Source organism: Mesoplodon mirus, assembly GCF_964341445.2.
Source record: "Mesoplodon mirus genome assembly, chromosome: X".
Lineage (NCBI taxonomy): Eukaryota > Metazoa > Chordata > Mammalia > Artiodactyla > Ziphiidae > Mesoplodon > Mesoplodon mirus.
The window spans coordinates 14,524,594-14,549,826 of NC_138981.1; the positions used below are offsets into that span (position 1 = coordinate 14,524,594).

At 42.6% G+C, this 25,233-nt stretch overlaps 1 protein-coding gene across 1 annotated transcript in view; it reads left to right on the forward strand.

Annotated features, from left to right (window-relative positions):
* Window positions 1–418: 418 nt before the first annotated feature.
* BMX (BMX non-receptor tyrosine kinase) overlaps window positions 419–25,233 on the forward strand; it is a 48,110-nt gene continuing 23,295 nt past the window's right edge. The window contains exons 1-10 of the mRNA XM_082610127.1: window positions 419–538; window positions 8,518–8,664; window positions 9,726–9,830; window positions 11,786–11,867; window positions 14,437–14,556; window positions 17,566–17,630; window positions 20,160–20,335; window positions 21,808–21,879; window positions 22,533–22,586; window positions 24,271–24,325. Of these exons, the coding sequence (XP_082466253.1) occupies window positions 536–538; window positions 8,518–8,664; window positions 9,726–9,830; window positions 11,786–11,867; window positions 14,437–14,556; window positions 17,566–17,630; window positions 20,160–20,335; window positions 21,808–21,879; window positions 22,533–22,586; window positions 24,271–24,325 (879 nt within the window). The 5' untranslated portion in view covers window positions 419–535. The remainder of the gene's footprint in view (window positions 539–8,517; window positions 8,665–9,725; window positions 9,831–11,785; window positions 11,868–14,436; window positions 14,557–17,565; window positions 17,631–20,159; window positions 20,336–21,807; window positions 21,880–22,532; window positions 22,587–24,270; window positions 24,326–25,233) is intronic.

The window sequence follows — 25,233 nt, forward strand, 5'->3', positions numbered from 1 at the left end:
GATCGTCCTTCCCTCTCATATCCTCTCTGACCTCCCTGCGTCCAGTGTTGCGTTGAAGTTTTCATTGCTTATTCTCTGCACACTTTGGCGTTACCTCATGGTTTCCTGACTCGCATGAGAGAAGTCAGCATCACAAGCGGGCTTTTGCCGAGATGTTTTCTCATCCTTTCCAGCGCAGAACTCTCCAAACAAAGACAGGTTATCACATGTACCCGAGAGCTGCCTGGGAAAAGCAGGAGCTGTAGTTATCAAAGTTGGAAGCTTTATGAAATATGCTTTTGTCTCCGTTTTTGTTGCGCTCAATCAGGTCAACAAGTATTGGCTAAGTGTTGAGCGCGGTTTCCTGTGGGATTGTGTAAGACCTTGCAGGACAATAAGTGTTTGGGGGGCACTGAGTAATGCAACCATTTCTGACCCAGCAGCCGGGAAAATGTGAGGCAATTTGCGGCTGCTGGAAGGAGGACAGCTGCGGCTGTGTCCCTACAAGAGCAGAGCGACCTCACCGCCGTGGACCCGGGCAGCAGAGCCAGGCAAAATGGTGCGTGGAAGGGCAGGTGGCTCTACAGTGTCATGTCCTACAGGAAAATAGGTTCTGATCTGGGTGTTGTAGAGCCTGAAGTTCACAGACTTGGGGGGAGGGGGCTGCTTTAAGAAAAATACTGCAAAATTATGAAGGTGAAATTGCTGGGGCTCCTCTGGGGGCTTTGGATGGGACCATGTCATTCGGGGGCCTGCTATAGAAGAGTCGCTGGAAATTCCCTCCTAGCTCAAGATCTCGTTCAGGGAACCTGTCAGGTTGTGTGTCCATCACCATCAGCTTGATCTAGCTTTGTGTCTATTCCTCTGCTGATTTTCTCCATACTATTCTTAAGCCATTGCCCTTCGAGGACTTTTATTTCCCCTTTATTTACTTTTTAAATTGAAGTGTAGTCGATTTAGAGTGTTGTGTTAGTTTCAGGTGTACAGTAAAGTGATTCAGTCATACATATATATATACACATATTTATAAAAATCTATCTTTTTTCAGATTATTTTCCATTATAGGTCCTTCTGTGACTTTTCATATTGGCTTTGTAATTGCTCCCAAAAAGACAAAAAAAATGTTAGTCATGCCTTCTTTCATTTATCTGTGCTTTATGGTGGGGTTTTTTTTGCTACGAATATTTATTCTTAGCTTCCTGAAGTCTCCCTAAGTCAGGGGCCTGCGGGTATTCTAGATGGAGGTAGAAAGATGGGAGGGAGGTGAACCACACAGTTGCAGCCACATACATGGAATTTTGAAAGTTCTCGCAGACCGTGATGGTTTCATTGGATTTAAAAAGTAGTACAACTGTAATGTGGTCTAGGTCATTGCTTTTCAAACTCTCATGTGCACATAAGTCACCTGGGTATCTCACTAAAATGCAGATCCTGCTGCACTAGGGCTGGGGTGAGATCTGAGAGTATGAATTTCAAACAAGCTCCCAGGGTATGCTGATACCGCCTGTCCATGGGCCACACTTGGAGTAACATCCACGTACTTATTTGTTAGAAATCGGTGGCACAAATACACAGTCAAACTGATTTTAAGGTAACCAGTCCCAGGATTGAAAGGCTGTTAACAGAGCCACGGAGCAGGTACTTGTTGACTGGAGAAGGCGTGAGGAGTCTTCCCCTCCCAATATCTCCTATCCCCAGGGGGCTGGGGGAAGGAGGGTGAGGACTAAACTTTTATGTTGAGGTCATCTCGTTGTCTCCAGTTTTTAAACTTTGCTATGGTCTTTTTAAAAACTTTGCCTACAGAGTGATGGGGGGAAGGGGTACAGGTTTCTGGAACATCTACTAGGGTGCTAGGCCATAGCACAGAGACAGGGAAGGGATGTGAACCCACCAAAGCTTGGCGCTTTTGTCCACACCAACCTGTATCCTTAGCAGTGTTACATGTTAAACTAATTCAGCATGATGTATTAGGACGTGAATTGATCACTTTTTGCTTTTCTTCTAAGGAAGGTGCCCAGAGGGGAGCGCTGGGCAGAGGGGAGGAAGCAGAAGGAACGAGGGTGCTGAAAAGAAGGAAAGGGCTTAGCAAAGCTCTGTGAGGCACTGAAGATGAGTTTCACACCAAAAGCAAATTTTAGCTCTAACAGGAAAGGCATTGGTATTCTCTGTGCAAAAATGGCTTCCTAAAGTGTGTGCTTTCCACAAATTCATTTTGGAGCAACCAAGGTATGGTGTTTCAAAATGCTGGATTCAAGTGTCAATGTTAAAGGATTTCTATCCGAATCATGCCGAGATCAACGGTACCTTTCTCTCGCCTGCAAAATGTCCTATGAAACGGGGATTTGTCAGGTTCTGTGCAGCTGGTATTTGTCTTTGGCCAGCATCTTAAGAGTTATATTTTTGAACCACTTTACCTGATTCTGAGTTAAGCCTTCTATTCCTGTTTATCTTACCATCATATTTTGTTCCGTTATTTAGCAGGAAGATAAGCAGGCCTGGCCTTGGGCAAGTATCTGAAGGTCAAGTTTGCCACAGGTCCACCATTTTGGCTTTCGGAGCCCCCCATCCCAGTCCGCACTTGGAGCGTCTTCCCTTTCCTTCCCGCCCTCCACCCTCCACTGCCCTCCCACCACATGTATTATTTTAATATCTTGACACCTATCAAAATCTTAGGTAAATGATATGTAAAGTAAGGGAGGATAACCAAATCAAATAAAGGGATAAGGAATTGCTACCCTCATCTCTCAATTCTAAAAAATAAAGCTTTAGGGCTTCCCTGGTGGCGCAGTGGTTGAGAGTCCGCCTGCCGATGCAGGGGACACGGGTTCGTGCCCCGGTCCGGGAGGATCCCACATGCCGCAGAGCGGCTGGGCCCGTGAGCCATGGCCGCTGAGCCTGCGCGTCCGGAGCCTGTGCTCCGCAACGGGAGAGGCCATAACAGTGAGAGGCCCGCGTACCGCAAAAAATAAAAATAAAAATAAAATAAAATAAAGCTTTAAAGGCACCATCCTGAGCCAGCCAGGGAATATACATTTTAATTGAGGGAGCTATCCAGTGGCCCCAATTAACTATACATACCTTTCTCCCTTCCTTTCCTGACTCCTGCGCCCCTTCTGCACCACTTAGAATTTATTCCAACTTCTGAGGTTGTATGTTCTTACCGACTTTCAAAACGTGGGCTAGGATTTTGCTATTTAACACTGCCTTAGAGGTTCCTGCTGAAAGGTTATTTATAGGTCACGTCTTTCTGATATTTCCAATAAAAGCTCCCTTGCGTGTATCTGGTAAGGCTCAAATTTATGCCTAGTTCTACCAGACCACAGGCTTTAGCAAGGCTATCATACATTTAGCTGAACACATAGATCTCTTTTAGTGTATTTACTGCCATGATGGTGTGGGCAAGTGTCCCAGGCAGGACACCAGTAATCTGGCTCCCTGGGCTGTGTCTCTCTAGTCACAGTGTCGCGATTCTGGCTAAGTCACCTAGGCTGCCAGGGCTCAGTGTTGCATCTATAAAATGACTTCTAGGGTTCCTACCACCTTTGGTACCCTGTGGCTGCCTTGCTACATTTAGGTTAGAGCCTCCTCTGACTAGGAGCGTTACACAGCTGGCATATCCTTCTCTAACATCTGCGTTGTGGTCAAGAATATGGGCTGGGCACAGACATAGGAAACAAACTGATGGTTACCAAAGGGGAAAGGGCAGGGAGGGATACACTAGGAGTTTGGGATTAACATATACACACTACTCTATATAAAATAGATAAACAACGAGGACCTACTGTATAGCACAGGGAACTCTACTCAATATTCTGTAATAACCTATATGGGAAAAGAATCTGAAAAAGAATATATATATATATATATATATATATATATATATATCTGAATCACTGTGCTCTACATCTGAAACTAACACAATATTGTAAATCAACTATACTTCAATAAAAAAGAATGGATAAGCAACAAGGATATATTGTACAGCACAGGGAAACAGAGCCATCGTTTTGTAGTAACTTTAAAAGGAATATAATCTAAAAATATTGAATCAGTATGTACACCTGAAACTAATATAATATTGTAAATCAACTATACTTCAATTAAAAATTTTTTTAAATTTCTCCAACATAAACTAAAATGAATATGGGCTATGGAGGTAGACTGCCTGGATTCAGACCCCAGCTCCTGCGCACTTGCAGTACGGCCTGGGCGGTTTACTTTTCTGTGACAGCGTCATCAGCTATAAGCAGGGAATGATGTTGCAACCTACCCCGTAGGGGGGCTTTGTTACAACTTACCCCACAGGATGGGGCTGTTTATGGCCTACCCCATAGGGCGGTTGTGACCAGTAAACAGATGCATCTTTTTAAGGTTCTTTAAAGAGCACCTGGCACTTCGTGAGCCCTCCTTAAATGTTAGCCAGGATTATCATCACCGCGATCACTCACGTCCTTCAAGGTCCAATTTGAATGCCCTCCCTTCCATAATATCTTTCTCAATTATCTTAAGAAAAGTAATAATTTTTCCTTCTTCGGGCCTTTTGTAGCAAAGAGTAAGGACTTCTCTCTAACTTGAGTTGTTTCTCTCCACCTCTTTCTCTTTTAATCATAAATAACTTATGGGTACCCACAGCGTGCCCAGTATTTTCACATAAAGTTCCTCATTTAAGTCACATAAAGTGAAAGAGCTGTTACCCGTTTCATTTTACAGGTGAGAAAACTAACATTTACAGCATGGAAGGGGCTTGGTCAGGGTGACACAGTGCACGAGTGACAGTCCTGTCACCTCTTCGAAGGCTTCTGAGTCTACCAGCCCACAGCAAGCTTGCATATCCCTGAGCTACTGAAACTATCTCTCAAACCCGTTCATTGTCACTCAAGCACAGTGTAGGCTCAACATCAAGTGTGCTGCATAGATGTGCAGGCTTGAACTCCTTACTCTCATGACATCATTTCCTTATAAATGTTAAGTAACCATAGTGATTCCAAGTCTGGTTAATTCAGCATGCACCTTTTATGTTTAAAACTTACACAATGGTTGCTGACTTCCTTATAGAAAATACTGTACTGATTTCTGACAGGTTTTTTTTTTTTTTGGCCTCCCCTGCACTTTAATCTTTCTAGTTTCATGTATTTATGGAAATAGGCAGCCTGAGCTATTTGGTAAGCAAATTGATGCGTCTATTCTATGTAGGTAGTGATATATGAGTGTCCAGGCAAATCGCACCAGCTTCTCTAAGGAAATAGATTTCTGGTTTCTAGCTTTAGGATCAAATTTTATTTTGTTTAGTTTTTTTTTTTTTTTTTTAAAAAAAAAAACCTTCCCAACTGAATTTCCCTTAAATGTGGGTAGGCAGAGCCAAGTTTGCTAGTCGCTGGACAGGCGGTTGAGTGAACAGCGGCCCTGGAGCCCTGTTGACTTATTGTCCTAATACAAGGCGAGAGACGTTCCATTTCTAAAACTTAGTCCTCACCATAGAAATGCCTTCAGTTTAGAATCTAGGCTGCTCTAGGAGAAGAGGGAAGTACAAGGAAGGAACAGAATCAAATAGCAGGAGAAAGGCAGGTCCACACTGGATCAGGAACCAAGTATTGTCCCAGAAGAAACTGATCGGGAGGTGACAAAAGTGTGAGTCATCAAAACAGGGTTCTTTAACTTTGTTGAGATGCTCTGGAATCCAGCTTAGGGAGTGGAACTTTGAAGGACTTCAGAGGCAGGTGGCTCCAGGTGTTTGTGACATGAGAACCATAGATTACAGACACGCATGCACAGCATGTGAACTCATTTTTGTGAAAATAAACACCTACATGTGTAATTTGAAAAAAATCTAAAGGGATGTTCACCAAAAAGTTAACAGTTTTCTTTTGCTTGTCTGTAGTTCTTGCTTTTGTCGAATAAACATGTATCACGTATGATTTTAAAAATGAAAGCCAAAAAATTCACAAAGGGCGGGATTTGGAATAAACATTTTTGTTAAAATTTGACAAATTATATTTCATTAGATGCAAGGACGTGTATATACTCTTGGAGATTTATTAGAAAATGTTCTTGAGGACTCGGTACCTTCCTTTCTACTCAATGTCCTCCTTCCCTTCAATATACAGAAGCGACTTTGTGAATTTCATTTGTCAGTGGTTTCTGTGGCTCATCATATTCATTTTTTAGATAAAATTCCCCAAGAAACCATTCTTCATGTGATGAATGTGCAAGTTCTATAAACAGAGAAGCATGTGTATCATCATGTAGTACAGAGAAGGGCTGTGCTCTACCTTGGACATTGGGATTTGCATTTTTAAAACAGTGCTCTTAATGTTACAAATTGATTCAGCGTCTGAAGATAAATGTTGAAAAGTTAACTTTGTATTCAACTAACCAGGTCTATTTAACTACCACTCTGCTTTGAGGAGGAATGTTTTAGCTGTGGATGTAAAAGACATTTGACAAGAGTTTTCACAGTGTTCTCTTTCTGCTTTGTTAGTTAATTTTTTTCATGGAGAAATTTAAAAGGCAAAAAGTTCCCTACACCTCTGCCCAGTGTGATATGGCTCCTCCAAAGGGGACTTTAACTCACAAAAAGTAGACCTTCCAGAGTTTCAATAAGTCTTCAAGCAAATTCTCTTCTGGCCATAGACTATGGGTGTAGAAAATAATCTTATCTGAACAGGCTTGTGCGTAGGGGTCACCACGGAGGCAAAGGTGAAGGGAGGCGTGCTCCCTGCCTTCCCAGGCCCGGCTGGGTTGACTGTGCCCTGATCTCTGCCTCATCTCTGAGTCCAGGACAAAGAAACCAGTGGCCACGGAGAATAGCATTCATTGGGCTCAAAAGGAAACCCATTCTACTTTCACAAAAGAATTATACTTTTTCTTCCAGATAAAACAATATTCAAAGCAAAAAGTGGCCAAGACTTTATTATATTTAATGGCTAAGATTTCTACTACTTCTGCCTAGGAAACGAACAATGCCCTTGGAGAACATGTGAGGTTTTAATAAATAATTGCCTGATCTATGTAGATAAATAATAAAAGCTGATTTGCTTGATTCCCGTTTTTAGAGTGGTGTGGCCTATGTCAGGAGGGAAGCTGGCTGGGCCTGACCATGGTTTATTCAATGCCAAGCAGAGTTTCTTAGTCTCCCTTTCTTCCACTCCTACCATAGTGGGCCCATCATACTCTGGGGCCAAGCCTGTTAGTGCCTGTGTGGCTGCTTCCTGATCAAGTGATAGATAGGATGCAAATATCTTCTTTTTAATGCGTGACCCTGGCATAGCCAGAGGGAAACTGAGTGGGGTGTCTCAGAGCAGTGACTTTTTGCCTAGAGCTTGAGAGTTAAAGATGTACAAGCACACTTCTTCAGCTCTGTCGAAATTAAGGTGAGTAAAGTTAATTACTTTCAGATTATCAATAAACAAAGAAAGATAGTAATGATTGGGCATCTGACTGCTAATAAGCATGTGATTTCACAAAGCAAAGAAGAACATAAGGAACTTGGTCTCCTGTGGCCGACTGCTTAGCATTCCTTTTTATTACTAGACCTGATATCAGACAGACGGTTGAAGCAACAGTCTTAGTAGAACCAGAAAATGAATGCATTTATTTTCCAGAAATATCTTAACTTTTAATGTTTTATGCAGTTTTGGAAGAAAAAGCAAGAGTGTTTTTAGTTTATGAAGCACCAATTCTTTCAGTTCTTTTAAATCTCTTTTGATAGCTTTTGAAAATATTTTATGCTCAGAAATAGTGAAAATTATACCCAAGTCCTTTATGCTAAAGATCTGATCATGTTCAGGGACCGTGGTGTCATTTACAACAATATCAGAGTCTCACAGTGGTTTGGATAATTTGGTCCAACAATTGGCCACATTAGTGGAGAGAAATTTCAGTTGATCAGTTACTTCAGACATGATGAACTGTCTGGAGTTCAGATTGTTTAAAGTTGGATGATATTCAATTCAATTCAACAAATGTCCATAGAATGTTTAAGGAAAAAGGAGAATTCTGACATGGTGGTCTGGAAGGTAGTGTGAATATGGTGAATTTATGATCCAAAGTGGGAGATGAGTACAATGCATAAAATGCTATAAAAATATCAACGTATTTAAACATGTCAAAGCCAAGGCAGTAGGAAAAAAGTGCAGGAATGTGTGTGTTTAAGAGCCTGCTTCAGGGGCTTCCCTGGTGGCGCAAGTGGTTGAGAGTCCACCTGCCGATGCAGGGAACGCAGGTTCGTGCCCCGGTCCGGGAGGATCCCACATGCCGCGGAGCGGCTAGGCCCGTGAGCCATGGCCGCTGAGCCTGTGTGTCCGGAGCCTGTGCTCCCCAACGGGAGAGGCCACAACAGTGAGAAGCCCGCGTACTGCAAAAAAAAAAAAAAAAAAAGAGCCTGCTTCATTGCATTTTCCTCTATACTGTTAAATCTAATGTTAAAAAACTATTTATATTATCCGTTAATGAGAAATAGTTGAATAAAAATTATGAAAGCTAAAAGACAACTTAGCTAGATGCTGCCAACATTCATTCTAATCATTTTATTTTATTTAGGACGACAATATGGACACAGAATCCATTCTAGAAGAACTTCTTCTCAAAAGGTCACAGCAAAAGAAGAAAATGTCACCCAATAATTATAAAGAGCGGCTTTTTGTTTTGACCAAAACAAACCTCTCCTACTATGAATATGACAAAATGGTGAGACCCTATTTATTTCATTGTGGTTTTTTTTTTTTGGTTTTTTTGTGGTACGCGGGCCTCTCACTGCTGTGGCCTCTCCCGTTGCGGAGCACAGACTCCGGACGCGCAGGCCCAGCAGCCATGGCTCACAGGACCAGCCGCCCCGTGGCATGTGGGATCTTCCCGGACCGGGGCACAAACCCGCGTCCCCTGCATCGGCAGGCGGACTCTCAACCACTGCGCCACCAGGGAAGCCCATATTTCATTGTTTTTAATGCTACTTATTTTTCTCGAGTCCCCACAAAGTGCTTAATATAAGGAAACATCAGGTTTCTTGGCGAACACAGTAAAAATCAACTTGCACTCACTTATCACATTGTCTTTTCTTAGCCAAGTTATAATTAATTCAAGATAAAGCATTTTCAAACACTGCTTAACTTTACTAAGGCAAATTGTAACTTTAGAACAGTGGTTCTCAACTGAGGGTGATTTTGCCCTCCAAAGGATACCTGGCAATGGCTGGGGACATTTTTGGTTGTCATCACTGGGGGAGGGGGGCAGTTTGCTACTGGCATCGAGTGGGTGGAGGCCAGGGATGCAGCTCAACATCCTACAGTGCACAGGCTGGCTCCACCACAAAGAATTTATCTGGCCCCGAACAGTGCTGAAGATGAGAAACCCTGTCTTGACAAATGCTGGAAATAAGACTATTTCCGTGCAGCTGAGAATTCTATCACAGTAGAAATACTGAAATACTGTCATAAAATTGAAACAAGATGAAGATGCTTAATTTTCCTGAATAGATTAACCATATGGCAGGTGATCTGAAATGTGTTTCAAGATTATCAAAACAAAATTAAGTGCTGCTTGAAGACTTGCTCTTGGAGGAGTTTATGTCCACACTCGAAAAATATATTCTCTCATCATTGGATTTTGACCGTTACGGAATTAACTGGAATGATTCTCACGTGCCCATCTCACCTCCCAATCTCCCTCCTAAGTGTAACGTTGACTTGATTCTGTTCTTTGTGCACCACTGTATATCACGTGAGGCATCTTATAGTTTCCTTTTAATTCAGAAAAGAGGCAGCAAAAAAGGATCAATTGAGATTAAGAAAATCAGATGTGTGGAGAAAGTAAATCTTGAGGAGCAGACGCCCGTGGAGAGACGGTACCCATTTCAGGTAAGGGGAGGGATAACATTCCATTGGATGGATGGCTCTTCTTTTAATATTTTCTATTATGAACTCAGTATTGGGGGGATAAATAAAGATGTTGCTAAATGATTCATTAAGACCATGGCAGGTGCTTATATTTGTGCAACCACAGAGAGCATGCTCAACCTCTCTGTGAATTTCGAACATCCCCAGATGGGATGGGGGCAGTTTGCTAAAATTCTATCCGCCAAGCTACCTTCCCTAGTGGGAGAGAAAGATAGATGAGTGTGTAGGCCTTAGTGGTCTGACTTGCCTTGGGGTCTGAAGATGTCTTTCATCAAACATTGTGGAGCATTTCCAATATGCTACAAGGTACTAGGCACGCTATCCCTGTCCCCAAGGCATTTACAGAGCATTATAATGCAGAGAGGTGAGTGTTAAGACGAAGGTGGCAGCGTAGCCATGGTGGCCCAGAACGGAGAAGCTGCACTTCTCACTCCAAGAGGTCAGGGAGATTTCCTGTTGGAGGTGACACTCAGGTCGGTAAGGACAATGGGAGTTTAGCTCGGCAAAAACAGGAGGGGCAGCGAAACCAAAGCAACGGGAGATGTCAAGACCCTGGTAGGTGAAACAGTATGGCACGTTTGGAGAAATCCGGGCGGTGCTTAGAATTAAGCAGCCCCATGAAAGAGTGAGAGACGAGCCTGGAGAGGTAGCCAGGGCCATATCACGAATGGTTTTGCATAGCACGCTAAGGAGTTGGAATTTTACCCTGAAGTATTTCAAACACTGGTCTCCTACGGAGAGGGTGCCTACAGTATCCCATGGAAGTGGCTTGATCTAACACCTGCCCTACTTTTATTATATCAAGAACACTTATCTTTCTGCTCTAGAGACAGACAGACTGTTCTTCCAATGGTCAGACTACCCTGTGCTAGTATGAGGGAACAGTGGACAAAAAATGAAATAAAATAAAATAATCCAGTCAGTGAACAGTCCATAGTTCCCACTTTAAAAAAAAAAGAACACTGCCCAATTGGGAAAAACCGGAGGAGTGTGTGCTCATGGAAGATGCTTCAAATGAGTATCACCATGGCAAGGAATACTCAAAAGAACATGAGCTTTGGAACGCCACAGAGCTCCCAGTCCCATTGCTTATATTTGTGTAACCATAGACAACATTCTCAACCTCTCTCTGAGTTTGTTTCTTCATTTGCAAAGTGGGCATAATCATATATTTTTATAGACTTGAAAGGGAATTAAAATGTTAAATTATCTAGGAAAGAGCCCAGAAACTAGTTGGTATTTAATAAATGGTCTGTATTGTTTACCCACAAAAGCTGAATAAACTAGAGAAGGATCTGGGCAAGACACTGGAATGTTCATACATTTCACCAAGTATCATAAGGAATAGAAAATGACTTATACTGGGGATTCCCAGGGTGGGACATGACCCAAGGGAGTAAAGTAACAGGGAGACATATTTTCACTCAATATAAGCATGAACCACATGATGATCAGAATGAATGGAAATTGGCAAGGATGGCATAGCAAAAATAAAGGGCATTCTATCCCTGAACGTATTTTCAAGGATAGAGCAGATAAACATTTTCCAGTGGGCTATAAAGACAGTCATGCACTGGGTTGGTGGATAGACCAGAACACTTCTAAGACACCTGTAATGTCTAACATTTTATACTTTTATAATTCTCCATGGTCCAGGGCACTCCTGCTGAGGCCTCAATGTTCACTGCTGTCAGATGCATCACTGCTGTGATTTTCCAAAGTGTAGAGGTGTCTGGGATAAAATAAATTGAGGGGTGGAGGATAAAAATAACTAGATTTAAAAAATCTAATTCCAGAGCTAATGTGTATTATATAGGCAAACTCAGTGTTTCTCTTGGATAACAAAAATTTGTAGTTGTACCAGACTGAACTATAACACAATTATATCTAAATGCACCAAATCTTTTCCTTGCCAGATTGTCTATAAAGATGGGCTTCTCTATGTGTATGCATCAAATGAAGAGAGCCGAAGTCAGTGGTTGAAAGCATTACAAAAAGGTAATTTTTAAAAAATGTCATCAAAGGGAGTCTCTGACTGAGCTCTTTTGAGGCTTAGTGGAGGAAAGATATGGCAATAAAAGGGCCTAACACCAATAGAGAAATCTGTTGATTTTCCTACCAACCTCAGAGAATGTGCTGCACTCATCCTTGTTTTGCATTCTCTTTGTTACCTAGAGGAAGCCTGGGGATCGGATTCCCTTTCCTGCCCAGCACACAGCTGGCTATTGTGGCTTCCCCACAGCTAGGAGGAAGCCAGACCACCTGCTCTCCACCCACTGTGCTTGCCTTTATCAGAGCAAAGTCTAGATCCTCATGGGGCTCTCTCTTGGGTCCTGTAGCTACTGTACTTTGGGTATTTACAGAAAATTATGTCTAATACTTACTAATACTTATCATTTGCCAGCTACTGTGTCAAGTAGTTGTAAAACATTTTCTTAGGTAATCCTCTTGACAACTCTGTGGCAAGGGGTAATAATACTATTCTCCATTTTTCAGATAAGTGAAGTTAAACAGACATGGCAAACGTCACATACCTAATTATGGAGAACACATAATTCAATTACCCAAACCCAACTTTTTAAACAGTACAGTATAAATGCCAGGCAAAACTGGGAATTTCATGAAACATTTATTTAGTGATTCTTAGGCTGCCCTGGCAACAACCTTTGACAGAAGAGAGAAAATTATTACTAATTTGGCACCATGATGTTTCTCCCTATGATATTTTTATTTTAAAGGTGGGTAATAGTGTGAGGACAATATTTAACTCAAACGAGTGACTCTGTTGGTGGAATTTCAGATATTAAGCTCCCAGATGGGGGGAAAATTTTACTTCATTTAAGTTTTAGATTTGGGCTCTTCTCGCTACCCCTCAAATTACACCACTTAGACAACCACCTACTCTACTTCAGTGCAAATACATCCTTTTTCACTCATAGGGCTTAATTTTCCCTTTGTATGAAGGGGTTTAGCAACCTATTCTGTAGGAGAATCAAGTGGTCCAGGTAAGAGAAAAGCCTCCCTCTACCTGCCGCCAGCTTGTTGAAGTAAGAAGGGCATCCTTCTTAGAGTCAGACAAATCTGCGAACAAGTGCTGCTTTGCTGTGTCATCTATAAAACCATCTAACGTCTCTGGGTCTCAGTTTCCTGACCTGTAAAATGGGAGATCAGATTTCTTTTTTCCTAGAGCATTCAGGAGCCAGAAATGAATGACTCATAAATACATTAAAGAGTCCGACACACAAACATGAGCCACTGTGTTATAGCGGGGCCTCCGGGAGGAGCTCTAAGATGCTGCTTCCCATTCAGTCTCCTTTGGGGGGATGTGCCAGACTATCAACTCTTTGGAATATTCCTGATTCCAGCCCAGAGCCGGGCCACAGGAGTTTGATCCCAGGAGTTTTCCTGGGATCAAAATAAGGAATCCTCAAGATGAATATAAAATCAAGAAGGAAAGAGTTTAAGTCACACGTAGAACTAGCCCTCCCTACCTGGAGAATCTTCTTGAACTGTTCTCTACTAAGACCTTGTAGGTTTCTATGCTGTATTTCGAGAGAGGTGAATTTGTTGTGGACACAGTATTATACTCCAATATTAGAATTTCGTTTCTTTGGATTCAACATTGCCCTATTCCCATGGTTTTTTAAAATATGCACATATTCCTAGAAAAGTAGCCCCATAAACCGTTTATTCCTTAGTGGAAACAGGTCAAAAGTCACGGAAGACCAAGAAGGGATGAGGAACTGTTCTAGCTCAGGAAAAACTAGATAACTAAATGCCATGTGTGTTTCTAGACTGGATCCTCGATCAGAAAAAGAGAATGATTACAAAGGGTATTATGGGAATAACTGGAAAATTTTTGAATACAAAATATATATTAAGTAATAGTATGGTATCAGTGTTAAATTTCTTGAATTTGATAATTGTATTATGGTTATGTAAGGAAATGTCCTTGTTAACAGAAGTTACATGCTCAAGTAGTGATGGATGACATTATTTAGGTCATGATATCTGTGACTTACTCTCAAATGGTTAAGCAAAATATAATAATGATAAAAATTTTAATAATAATGTGTATGTACAGAGAGAAAATGAGATGAAACACATGTGGCAAACGGTTAAAAGTTGGTGAGTCTGTGTGAAGGGTATATGGACATTCACTGCACTATTTTTGCAACTTTTCTGCACATTTGAAATGTTTCAAAATAAAAAGCAGAAGCGGGGGGGAGTATATGTTTATTGGAAACTTCTTTTCTTCTTGCTAAGATCTAGTCCTACTCTAAAATCCTAACACCAAGCTGATGCATATATGTAGTTTCTAGCAGTTTTTTTTTTAAGACTGATATAAGTTATTGTGTTGTTCTTACTAAAACATGATTAGACTTTTCTTTTTGGCTTTTTAACTTCTGAGTGAAAGACTTACATCCTTTGGGAACCGTTTGCTCTTAGCCTGGTTGCTAGCAAAATGAGGTTTTCATTGTTTTATGATAACAGCACTTACTGAATGTGTTTCTTCTCTTGGGCCAACGTTTACTCATGCTGTGCTTTCTTCCTGCCTGCTCCCCAGAGATAAGGGGCAACCCCCATCTGCTGATCAAGTACCACAGTGGGTTCTTCGTGTACGGGAAGTTCCTGTGCTGCCGGCAGAGTTGCAAAGCGGCCCCAGGATGTACTCTCTGGGAAGCATGTAATGTGACCCCTCTGTCGGGCTGGACCCTGGGTGGACGATGCCCTTTAGGCAAACCTGGCAAATGCCAGAACAGCTCGCCAGTTCAGGAAAACAAGATGTGCCAGATTGCTCAGCATCATGAATATCCAGCTTCGAACATGATATCTAGCAAATGAAATCTAAATCCAGGGTCAACTGAGTCAAATAATAACAATATGAACATCTGCCATTCATTCATGTCATGAGAAATATTTTTAAATGGAAATCATAAATCAAGCAAGGAGCTGTTTATTTCCTCCCAAAATTCTTCCTGGTTGAAGATAAACTCCAGATGGGTAGAACGTGGGGAACATATCACCATGGTTCACAAACTAACATCATAAACTTAAAAAACCAACATTCTTTTCAAAAATATGTCCAAGGATAAAATTTAAGTAACACTTTTTTTTTTTGTGGTACGCGGGCCTCTCACTATTGTGGCCTCTCCCGCTGCGGAGCACAGGCTCCGGACGCACAGGCTCAGAGGCCATGGCTCACAGGCCCAGCCGCTCCACAGCACGTGGGATCTTCCCGGACCGGGGCACGAACCCGCGTCCCCTGCATCGGCAGGCGCACTCTCAACCACTGCGCCGCCAGGGAAGCCCTAAGTAACACTTTCAATCACCATATATACCAAAATGATGGATGGCCAAGTTTTCAAACATATAAAGTGGTTTGCCATTCTGTACATGTTTGTTGATTTCTTAATAACATCACAGAAAGTAGTGTAGGGTTTGCTTTACGTGCAATCGGATTCTATCCAGAGTTATATTCCCAGGGAAATCTGCCTGAGACTTTATCCAGGGACAGAAAGCCTACTGAGTGGCTCTGAAGGGCTAATGGAGGGAAAGAATTATGTTGTTTTCTGCTTGTGCCCTACGGGGTCCTATTCTATCACCAGGATACTTACATGAAGCAGTCATATATTTTAGAAGTTTATCACTGTTTAACAACATGAAGTTGTTGATAAATAAGAAGGAGAGCTTATTTTGATAACAGTTTTACCAGCCTGGACAAACTATGCTTGGACTCTAATGACTTTAAAGAATTAAATGAGATCAGCTGCATGGTAACAACTTCAAGAACTGTAAAACAAGGACGTGAAATATTATTCAAATTCACCCCACAATAGTATTGACCCCTGACAATTGTGTTAATGTTACTATAGGTAATTTTACAACAAAATCAGTGACTAGGGCTTCCTTGGTGGCGCAGTGGTTGAGAGTCCGCCTGCCGATGCAGGGGACGCGGGTTCGTGCCCCGGTCCGGGAGGATCCCACATGCCGCGGAGTGGCTGGGCCCGTGAGCCATGGCTGCTGAGCCTGCGCGTCCGGAGCCTGTGCTCCGCAACGGGAGAGGCCACAGCAGTGAGAGGCCCGCGTACCGCAAAAAAACCAAAAAAAAATCGGTGACTAAATATTCATTGTATTTCCCATCTCAATTAAACTATACAATGAATATTTATTCATCTTAATTAGATCACATTGCCCTTTATACTCATGAATTGTAATGATTTAATGAACTATACAGAATGGACCGTGCATGGATCTTCCCTCCAGTGTGAAGGGCCAGAGAGTAATGTCTCCTTACAGCATTAATCATTTACCCCAATGATTCTGTCTATGGTCAGCATTATTACTCAGCAGGCCAGATTCCAGCTCTGACTTTGCCCTAACTCCCTGGGAAAGAGCAGGAAAACAGGCCAGAGAGAGCACTGCCTTGGGATTATCTTCCTGGGCTCTGTTTGGATGGCACCTGCCATGTGTCCTGGGTGGCTCTCTGCCGGCCTCTGAAGAAAACTACAGAATATAGTAGAGATGTCATGGCTTGCAGACAGCTGTGATATTGTCTGTCTGCCTAAGTGTAACTTCTTCCCTCGGCCTCCTCCTCTGCTGAGCTACAAGGCAGCCCGCAGGCACATCTACTAGGAAGGGAACAGTTGGGCATCTTTGCTTCCTTCTGTTTCCAAAATGTCATGGACCATCCTCTGTCCAAGGTATATATGGCCTATAAATAAGTTGACCATACACCCCAATTTGTTTGGGACAATCTCATCCTGCAGCTTGGGACCTGGCATAATTTTTTTTTAATTTTTTTTTTTTTTTAAACCCACATTTTGTTTATTTATTTATTTTTGGCTATGTTGGTTCTTCTGTGCGAGGGCTTTCTCTAGTTGTGGCAAGCGGGGGGTCACTCTTCATCGCGGTGCGCGGGCCTCTCACTATCGAGGCCTCTTTTGTTGCTGGAGCACAGGCTCCAGATGCGCAGGCTCAGTAGCCGTGGCTCACGGGCCCAGCCGCTCCGCGGCATGTGGGATCTTCCCAGACCAGGGCTCGAACCCGTGTCCCCTGCATTAGCAGGCAGACTCTCAACCACTGCGCCACCAGGGAAGCCCTGGCATAATTATTAAAAGCCTACCCATCACTGTCAGAAATGTTCCAGCTGAGTCAATAAACCATATGGCGACCCCACTTATAAGGCATACAAAGGCTTCACCCTCACAACCTGGATGTCTATCTACATGTGTGAGTAGAAAGAAAAACCAACAAGTATCCTAACAATGGGGGGGGGGAAGCATAGGATAAGTTTGTTCACTTATAAATCAGCTATTTCTATGCATCTTGTATGAGCTGATCAAAGAAGAATCAGACATGGATTCTGAATCCTAGGGTCGTAGATACTACCCAATGAGATTAGATATCTGTTACTCAGATACGAGGTGGAAATGTGGTATAAATTAACAGTTTATAGAATTTAGAGGACCTTGAATTTCTTATCCACTTGGGAAGATACTGATAACCAGTGGTGAAGTGGTATCTGAGTTGGGTATTATACAGGAAAGCAACAGAATCACTCCAGATGTTCTAAGTTAATGTAATCTGGAGTATTGCTCACACAATCTAGTTCACTCTTTTGATTCATAACATTGGGTGTTCTGCTTTGTTTTATTTAAAGTTTTTTCTGCTATTACTTGGTTTTACTCTTCAGATGCTGATCTGCACATTGAACCCAAAGAAGAAAAACACAGAGTTCCCATCTTCCCAGACAGAGTGGTAAGTCAACATTTCAATTTTTTTCATAGTCAGGATATATTAAATAAACCAAGAGTTGCCAAATTCAAGACTAGAATACATGGGCTTCATTCAGAATTCCCAGCAAAGAGAGAGAGGACATAGCCTATCGCCAATAGCCATGGCAGTAGCAAATAATAAATTCAAACATGGAACCATTTTACCATTTTATGTTTTTTGCATTTAACGACTGGGTCTTTTTCTAACCTGTAAACACAAAAAATGGTGTATGTGGGAGAAGCCCTTAAGATGGCATCACATATAACAGGCAGCTATTATTGGCTGACATTCCTCCCCCCCCCACCAGCATGGCTAAGTCTGCCTCATGTACGTATCCTGGCAAAGGAATGGGACCCCATAGGGCACAAGCAGAATATAATTCTTTCCCTCCATTATCCCTTCAGAGCCACTTGGTGGGCTTTCTTCTCTGTCCCTGAGGTATGTCATTACCTCAGATGACATAAAATTTCCCAACTACTAGTAGTCATGAGAACAGCCTCTAAAGTGGTCCATCCAATTTTATAATCCCATGACTTGAAACGTCATTTCAAGTTAAAACATCCCCCCCTTCCCTTAGCTCAAGTCTGCATCAGAGGGCAGCCTGCTTTGGGGGAGAGGTCATGGAGAGGCTGAGATTTCTGACGCTTTCAGGATTGAGGCCCGGGAAGAGAGGGTATAATGAAAAAGAGACAGTCATACGTGGCCACTCCCATCATGATTTGGTAGTGGTGGCTTCTGGGTGAGACAGTTTTCCAATGCTGATTCTTTATCATACAGGAGACTCCACCCCTGGGGTGGAGTTTTATGACAGAGCAAATGTCTTGACCCTTAGCTCTTCGGTTTCTAGCCCTCAAACTTTCTACTGGGTCCATTCATTCATCTAGGGCAGAGTTCCTTTCAAGATGGCTCCCAGCCAACCCTCACTCAAGGGTGGAGTTGGCCTACAGGAAAACAAACAAAACCTTGATTGCTCTGCTTAGTAAAACTGTATGTGGCTCGCGCTCACAGTACAGGCTATCCTCGTGCCCTGCTCTCTTGGGTTCAAAGCCATAACTTCCTGCTTTTAGGCTTCCCAGGTAGGTGTCAGCCTCCTCAAATGCCAGGAGACACATAAAATGGCCTCCCTGTGGTTTTCTGGAAGCTCACCTGAAAGTAAGGGAGCATCTCCATCCACCCATCAGCTCTGTGGTGTCTTGGGTACTTATTTTCACCTACACACATTCACACATACTTATTTCTCTCTTTCTATCTAAGTAAAAACCATATAACTTTTGTAAACCAACATGAAGGACAAAAAGAAATCCATTATTGTCATAGGTTGAATTTTTGTCTGCCCAGATTCATGTCCACCCAAAACCTCAGAATGTGACCTCATTTGGAAAGAGGGTCTTTGCAGATACAATTAGTTAAGGATCAAGATGAGATCATACTGGATTAGGATAGATCATAAATTCAATGACTGATGTCCTTATAAGAAGATGAGGGCACACAGAGAGATACACAGAGAAGGAGGCCATTTAAAGACCTAAGCAGAGATTGGACTTATGATGCCACAAGTCAAGAATGCCTAGAACCACCAGAAGCTGGAAGAGGCCAGCAAAGATTCTCCCCCACAGCTTTTAAGTGAAAGCTTGATTTTGGACTTTTGACCTCCAGAGCTGTGAGAGAATAAATTTCTGTTGTTTTCAACCACCAGATGTGTAGTAATTTGTTATGGCAGCCCTAGGAAACTGATGGAATTTTTAAGGTTTGGGGGTTTTAGTTTGTTATCAGTGATATTGGTTTTTTTTGGTTTGGATACATGCTCCAGCCCTGAAGCTTGAAAATTATGGCTCTGTAAAACACCTAAGAGCAATGTCCAGAATAAGCAAAGGTCAATTAGAGGTTACCTAGGGGCAGGATGGGAACGGGGACTAACTAGAAATGGGCCCGAGAGATCTCACAGGAGTGATGGAAAGATGCTAAGACTGGATTGTGGTGATGACTGCTCAACCTGATAAGTTTACCAAAAATCACTGAATTCTACAATTACAAAGGGTGAATTTTATAGTATGTGGTATGTAAACTATACTCTAATAAAGTTTATTTTAAACAAATCTAAGAGCAGAGGATAATTTAGGAGCCCAAAACCATGGCATCTAGTCTCTGGCAAGTAATTCCCTCCCCCTCCCTCCCCCCTTTCTCCCTTCCCCATTCCTCCTTCCCCCTCCCTTCCTCCCTCCCCTCCTTCCTCCCTCCCCTCCCTTCCTCCCTCCCTGCTCCCTTCCTTCCCTCCTCCCTCCCTCCCCTTCCCTCCTTCTCCTTCCCTCCCTCCCCCTCCCCTTCCTTCCTCCCTCCCCCCCCCCGTCTCCCCTCCCTTCCTCCCTCCCCTCCTTCCTCCCTCCCCCCCCCTTCCCTCCTCCCTTCCTTCCGATTTTTTAAAATTTAAGAGCTAATATACTTTGGTTGTTAGTCCCCAGTTCATGCATCTGTGCCCCACCGTGATGTACTAAAATCTCTTATCCTCCAAAGCTAAAGATTCCTCGAGCAGTTCCTATTCTCAAGATGGATGAACCATCTTCAAGTACCGCTCTAGCTCAGTATGACAGTGACTCCAAGAAAAACTGTGGCTCCCAGTCAAACGTCAACATGTGGTTTATGCCAAGAGAAGACTGCCCTGACTGGTGGCAAGTAAGAAGACTGAAAAGGTAAACCCCAGCTTTCAGTCTGGCTGTGCGGCCCACAGAGTAGACAATGCCCCACTGCCTTGGAGCTGAGCCTCAACCCGGTCCACACAGGCCTCAGCTGAGATAGAGATGCCCTCTGAGAAAATGTTCAGTGCCTGAGCCGGAAGCCTGGATAGCGGTGGCCCTGCTGAGACTCAGCAGCACAGACTTTCCATTTAGATGATCATATCTAATGATCTAAGTAATACTTGAGCATTTTATTCCTTTCCTTTCTCTCCCCTCTTCCTCCAAATAACCCCGTGTTCCAGAACACCAAATCTTTAAACTATATCCTCTATCTGAGAGAGTTTAGAGTGGGTTACTTTTTAATGTACTTCGGCATCACTGGCCACATGACTAGTAAATCAAGTGAGGCCATGGCCGCCTTCTCAGGATGTACACCTGCGCCCACACAGTCTTCTTTGCCACTTCCTCTTTTCACTTAACATCTGGGACATTTTTCCCATTTGAATACATGAGGACATACTACATTTTTAATTTTTTAAAGTTTTAATTGTGGTAAAACGTAATGTAAACTTTACCACCCTAGTCATTTTGCAGTGGAGAGTTCAGTAGTGCTCATTACAGTCCCAGTGTCGTGCAACCTGCCTGATTACTTTGAACGTCTGTATAGTATTCCCTCATGCGGATAAACCTAAGCGATGCACAATTGATGGATACTCTCCACATGCTCTTAAAAACCACAAAAAGGCTAAATAAATTGCTTAGCATTTTTAAATAAGAGTTTTCTTATGAAGAACTGAAGGGAAAAAGCTATGTTAGTGAGCAAGGCTGTTTGGGAAGCTGGGGAAGGAGGCATTGCTGTGCTGGGGCTTCTCCAGGCATTCACTGAAGTGTGGTTTTGAAAAAGACCCTGGGCTGTGAAGGCAAACAGGAAGTAGGTCCTACATTCCAAATAACACAGCCTTTGGACTTGGAGAAGTCAGTACTTCCTCAGGCTCCGCTTCGCAGCCCAAATGAGAGAGATAAAATGATGGGTGGCAGAGGATGAAGAGAATCCTGCAGATCCATCTGTGTCCACATGGAGTTAAAACGGTTTGGTATTTTCAGGACTTTCCTTTGCAATCATAACAGCAAAGAGGAAAATAACTTATTTTAAAATATATCAGCAACAGAATGCTTGCATACAGACAAGAAAATCAGGGCAAACCCAGTCAAGATGATTTATTAATCCAAGTTTTCTATTGTTTGGGGTTATTATGAGCCATTATTAAAAATTCTCTTTTGCTTAGGCATCCTGTCAAACTACTGCTTCTTAGTGGAGTCGCTGCAAGGATGAAAATGTGAAAATGACTCATTAGCTTCCATTTCCAAACCAAGTGACATATATGGGTCAAACTGCTAAAGCTGAAACATATCTAACAAAATTACTTTTGTCATTTAACATTTATAAATAAACATCCATTTATGAAATGTATCCCTCTTTTTTGTAGCAGTGAAGATTTAGCATGCAGTAACCAAACGGAAAGAAATGTTGTAGATCACAGCACCTTAAAGATATCATGGTAAATCAAATTCAGATATTCTTTTACACCCAGGATTTCTTCCTTTTGCAGGAAAACTAACCACATTTGTAATAATTTTGCAACTAGCCTTTACTTTTTAAGGTAAATATAAAACAAATCCAGGTAGTTTGCTTCTCTGAAACCTGAAGGTGGTCTGAGTTGATGGCTTCTGGGTCACGCTGGTATTTCCTACCCATCGTTCACGATATACACTGGTGTTCTCGTGAACACGGACATACCGGGCTCAGGCATCTCTAGCAGGAGGGAAAACAACGTAGAGTTGAGCAACTCTTCTCTGAGAATAGCTCTATACACAACCAAGATTTGCTCTAGCTTTGTATCAGGGCTCTCCCGGAAGCGTCCTCATTTATTTCATGAGCCCGCTCTTCTGACAGAGTCAAAGAAATCTACATTCCTGGGGGCCTTCTGTATCAAGGAGCCAATTTCTCATGAAACTGGGCATGAGCTCAGCTTTTAAGCAATTCTCTCTTCACTTTGCTGACACCTTCCCAAGTGCAAAAAAGGGAAAGCTAACAGTCCAGATTCTATTCACATGGATGAAAGCAGGGTGGGATTCGATATGGCATTGTGAGGCGCCTGGATTATTTCTTGGTGTTTTTTTTTGTATTCATGTCATTCCCTCTCTTCTTAAGGGGATCCCCTGAGTCAAGTTCATCTGAAGAAGAGGAAAACCTTGATGACTATGAGTGAGTTTTGAAAGTCCTCTGTGTTTCTCTAAAACTAGACATAGACGTTTCTATTGTTTTCTTCCCCTAAGGTTATAAGCAGATGGCCCAAACTTGCTCAGGAGGCTGTATTTACATGGAGACACTCATGTGAGGTTCTGGGCCATTTATCTGGAGGATGGGTGACAATGAACTGGGCTGTTACTAATGAAAGTATTTTTCCGCAGTCTGGATGATCTAAACCAGCTGCACATATTCCTGGGATTTTTCACATACCTGGCCTCCTCTTCATTTCGCTTTGACTTCATAGATACAGCCCATGACATTTCTGCTGATTATTTCTTCCCTGGAGGCCCCTTGCCAGGATGAAGTTTGAAGGCTCTTATTAGCGTTGAGTCCAATTGTGAAGTTAGTTATGATGCAGTAATTTTACAAGGTAGCACAACCGAGCCTTGAACATCACAGCCTTTATGTTGAGAGATTCCTATTCCTAGAGTGACCTTATCATTGAACATCCAAACTAGGACACTTCAGGAAGAGAAAGAGTGCACTGCTCAGTGTTACATCTGGACATCAGGCATAAACTGGACTCCTCTGGGCAAATAAGAATGTGTGATCACCCCAATTATACTGAGACAGGGTGGCCTTAAGTGGCTGTTAAGGTCCTTTCCAAAATCTAAGACTATCATTCGACAACAAATAGGGACAAAATAATCGTCTCCTGGACTTAAAGTCTGGCATTAAGGAGAGGTGGGAGTAAGAAGGCACAGTGCATCTCTCAGACACCTGCTACCCAACAGCGACCAATTCAGTTGGACACTAGGATAACGCATATTGCTAGTTCTGGTTTTGTATGAGTGCTGTTACTGATTCATTGGCTACGAATGCAGTGAGAGCATTTACAAAATACATGTCACTCTTCACCACCTTCTAGTTCCCCTTTAACCGTAGCTTCTTCCCCAACATCTACCCTCTGGAAAGCAACTACTGGAATCATTCAAACTAAGATAAAAATGACTGAGATACAAAATGTAAAACCGATAGCTAGTGGGAAGCAGCCGCATAGCACAGGGAGATCAGTTCGGTGCTTTGTGACCACCTAGAGGGGTGGGATAGGGAGGAAGGGAGGGAGACCAAGAGGGAAGAGATATGGGGATATATGTATACGTATAGCTGATTCACTTTGTTATAAAGCAGAAACTAACACACCATTGTAAAGCAACTATACTCCAATAAAGATGTTAAAAAGAAAAATGACTGAGAAATGCTAGCACAAAAATTACCCAAAGATATTTATACTTTAACAGGTGACAAAGACTTAAACCAAAGGGAGAGAACCTCTAATCATGGATTTTAGTCTTTTGCATTTAGATGAATTGGAAGGCTTTCTTTGACTGGGAAAGCCCAGATCTGACCATATAGACAGTCTCTATCTCCATCATTTCTAGGTTCCAATGGGGTGTGAGAGGCATGCATTGGGGAAATGATCAGGAAAGATATGCAGACCCCACCCCAGAATCATAATTGGGGGGCGGAGACTTAGGAATCTGAGTTTTTAACAGCTCCTCAAGTGATCCTCTTGAACAGCCAGGTATGGAAAACCCTGATCTGGGTCAATGCCTCATTTTACAGGTGAGAAAGTTAAGTGACAAGTTATGCAATTAAACACTATTAATTCTCAAAATGGAATTCCTTTCTATTGCAGCTGGTTTGCAGGTAACATCTCCAGGTCACAATCTGAGCAGTTACTGAGACAAAAGGTAAGTAGTCTAGTCTTTAAAATAGCCTCTAAGAATGTCTTTCTATTGTTGGGCGTGGAGGGTAATGCACTGCTCATAGAAACCTTACTGCTAATTATACAGTCAAGACATCACAGTGTTAATTGTCCACCCTGTGGGTCACCAGGCCCTTCACATCTAGCCACTTCCTCTAACCCCAGTGCTCTATAATAAACCAGTCCAAAATTGAGTGGCTTGAAACAACAAGCTTTATGATTCTTCACCGTTCTATGAGTCAGCTGGGCCAGCAGTTCTGCAGGTTTTGCTTAGGGTCACTCATGTGGCTGCATTTAGCTGGTGGACTGACTAAGGGTGGGGTTAGCTGGGGTAGTCAACCAGGGTGCCATATTCCATCTGCAAGTGGCTAACTTGGGCTTCCTCACAGCACGGTCATCTCAAGGCAGTGGTTGAAGAGGCCAAGCCCCACAGTTCAGTGCAAGCAATTACAGAGTCTCAGCTTTTGTCATGATTGCTAATGTCCCACTGGCCAAAGCAAATCACCTGGGCCAGCCCAAAGTCGATGTGGGAGGGGACTACACAGGGCAGGAATATACAGAGAGATGATTTACTGGGGGCCATCTGTACCTCATACTTCAAGCCTGTCACTAAAACCATTAGCACCTAAACCAGAGTACAGCAGATGTAATGGGGAATAAATCTATCAGATTTTGTTACTAATTGGTAATGGACTTACCAACTGCAAACTCTTTTGACTTACAAAAGTGACACTGCTATAGTTCAACCTAATACAACACACCAATTATTTCTTGGAGGGGTACTAGTGAGAATGTGGTGACCACTACCTAACTCGCTATTTCGTCACGTGCACAGTTTAATATCCACTTTGTCTAAGTCTAAATCTGCTTAGAATCAGCACATTACAAAAGACA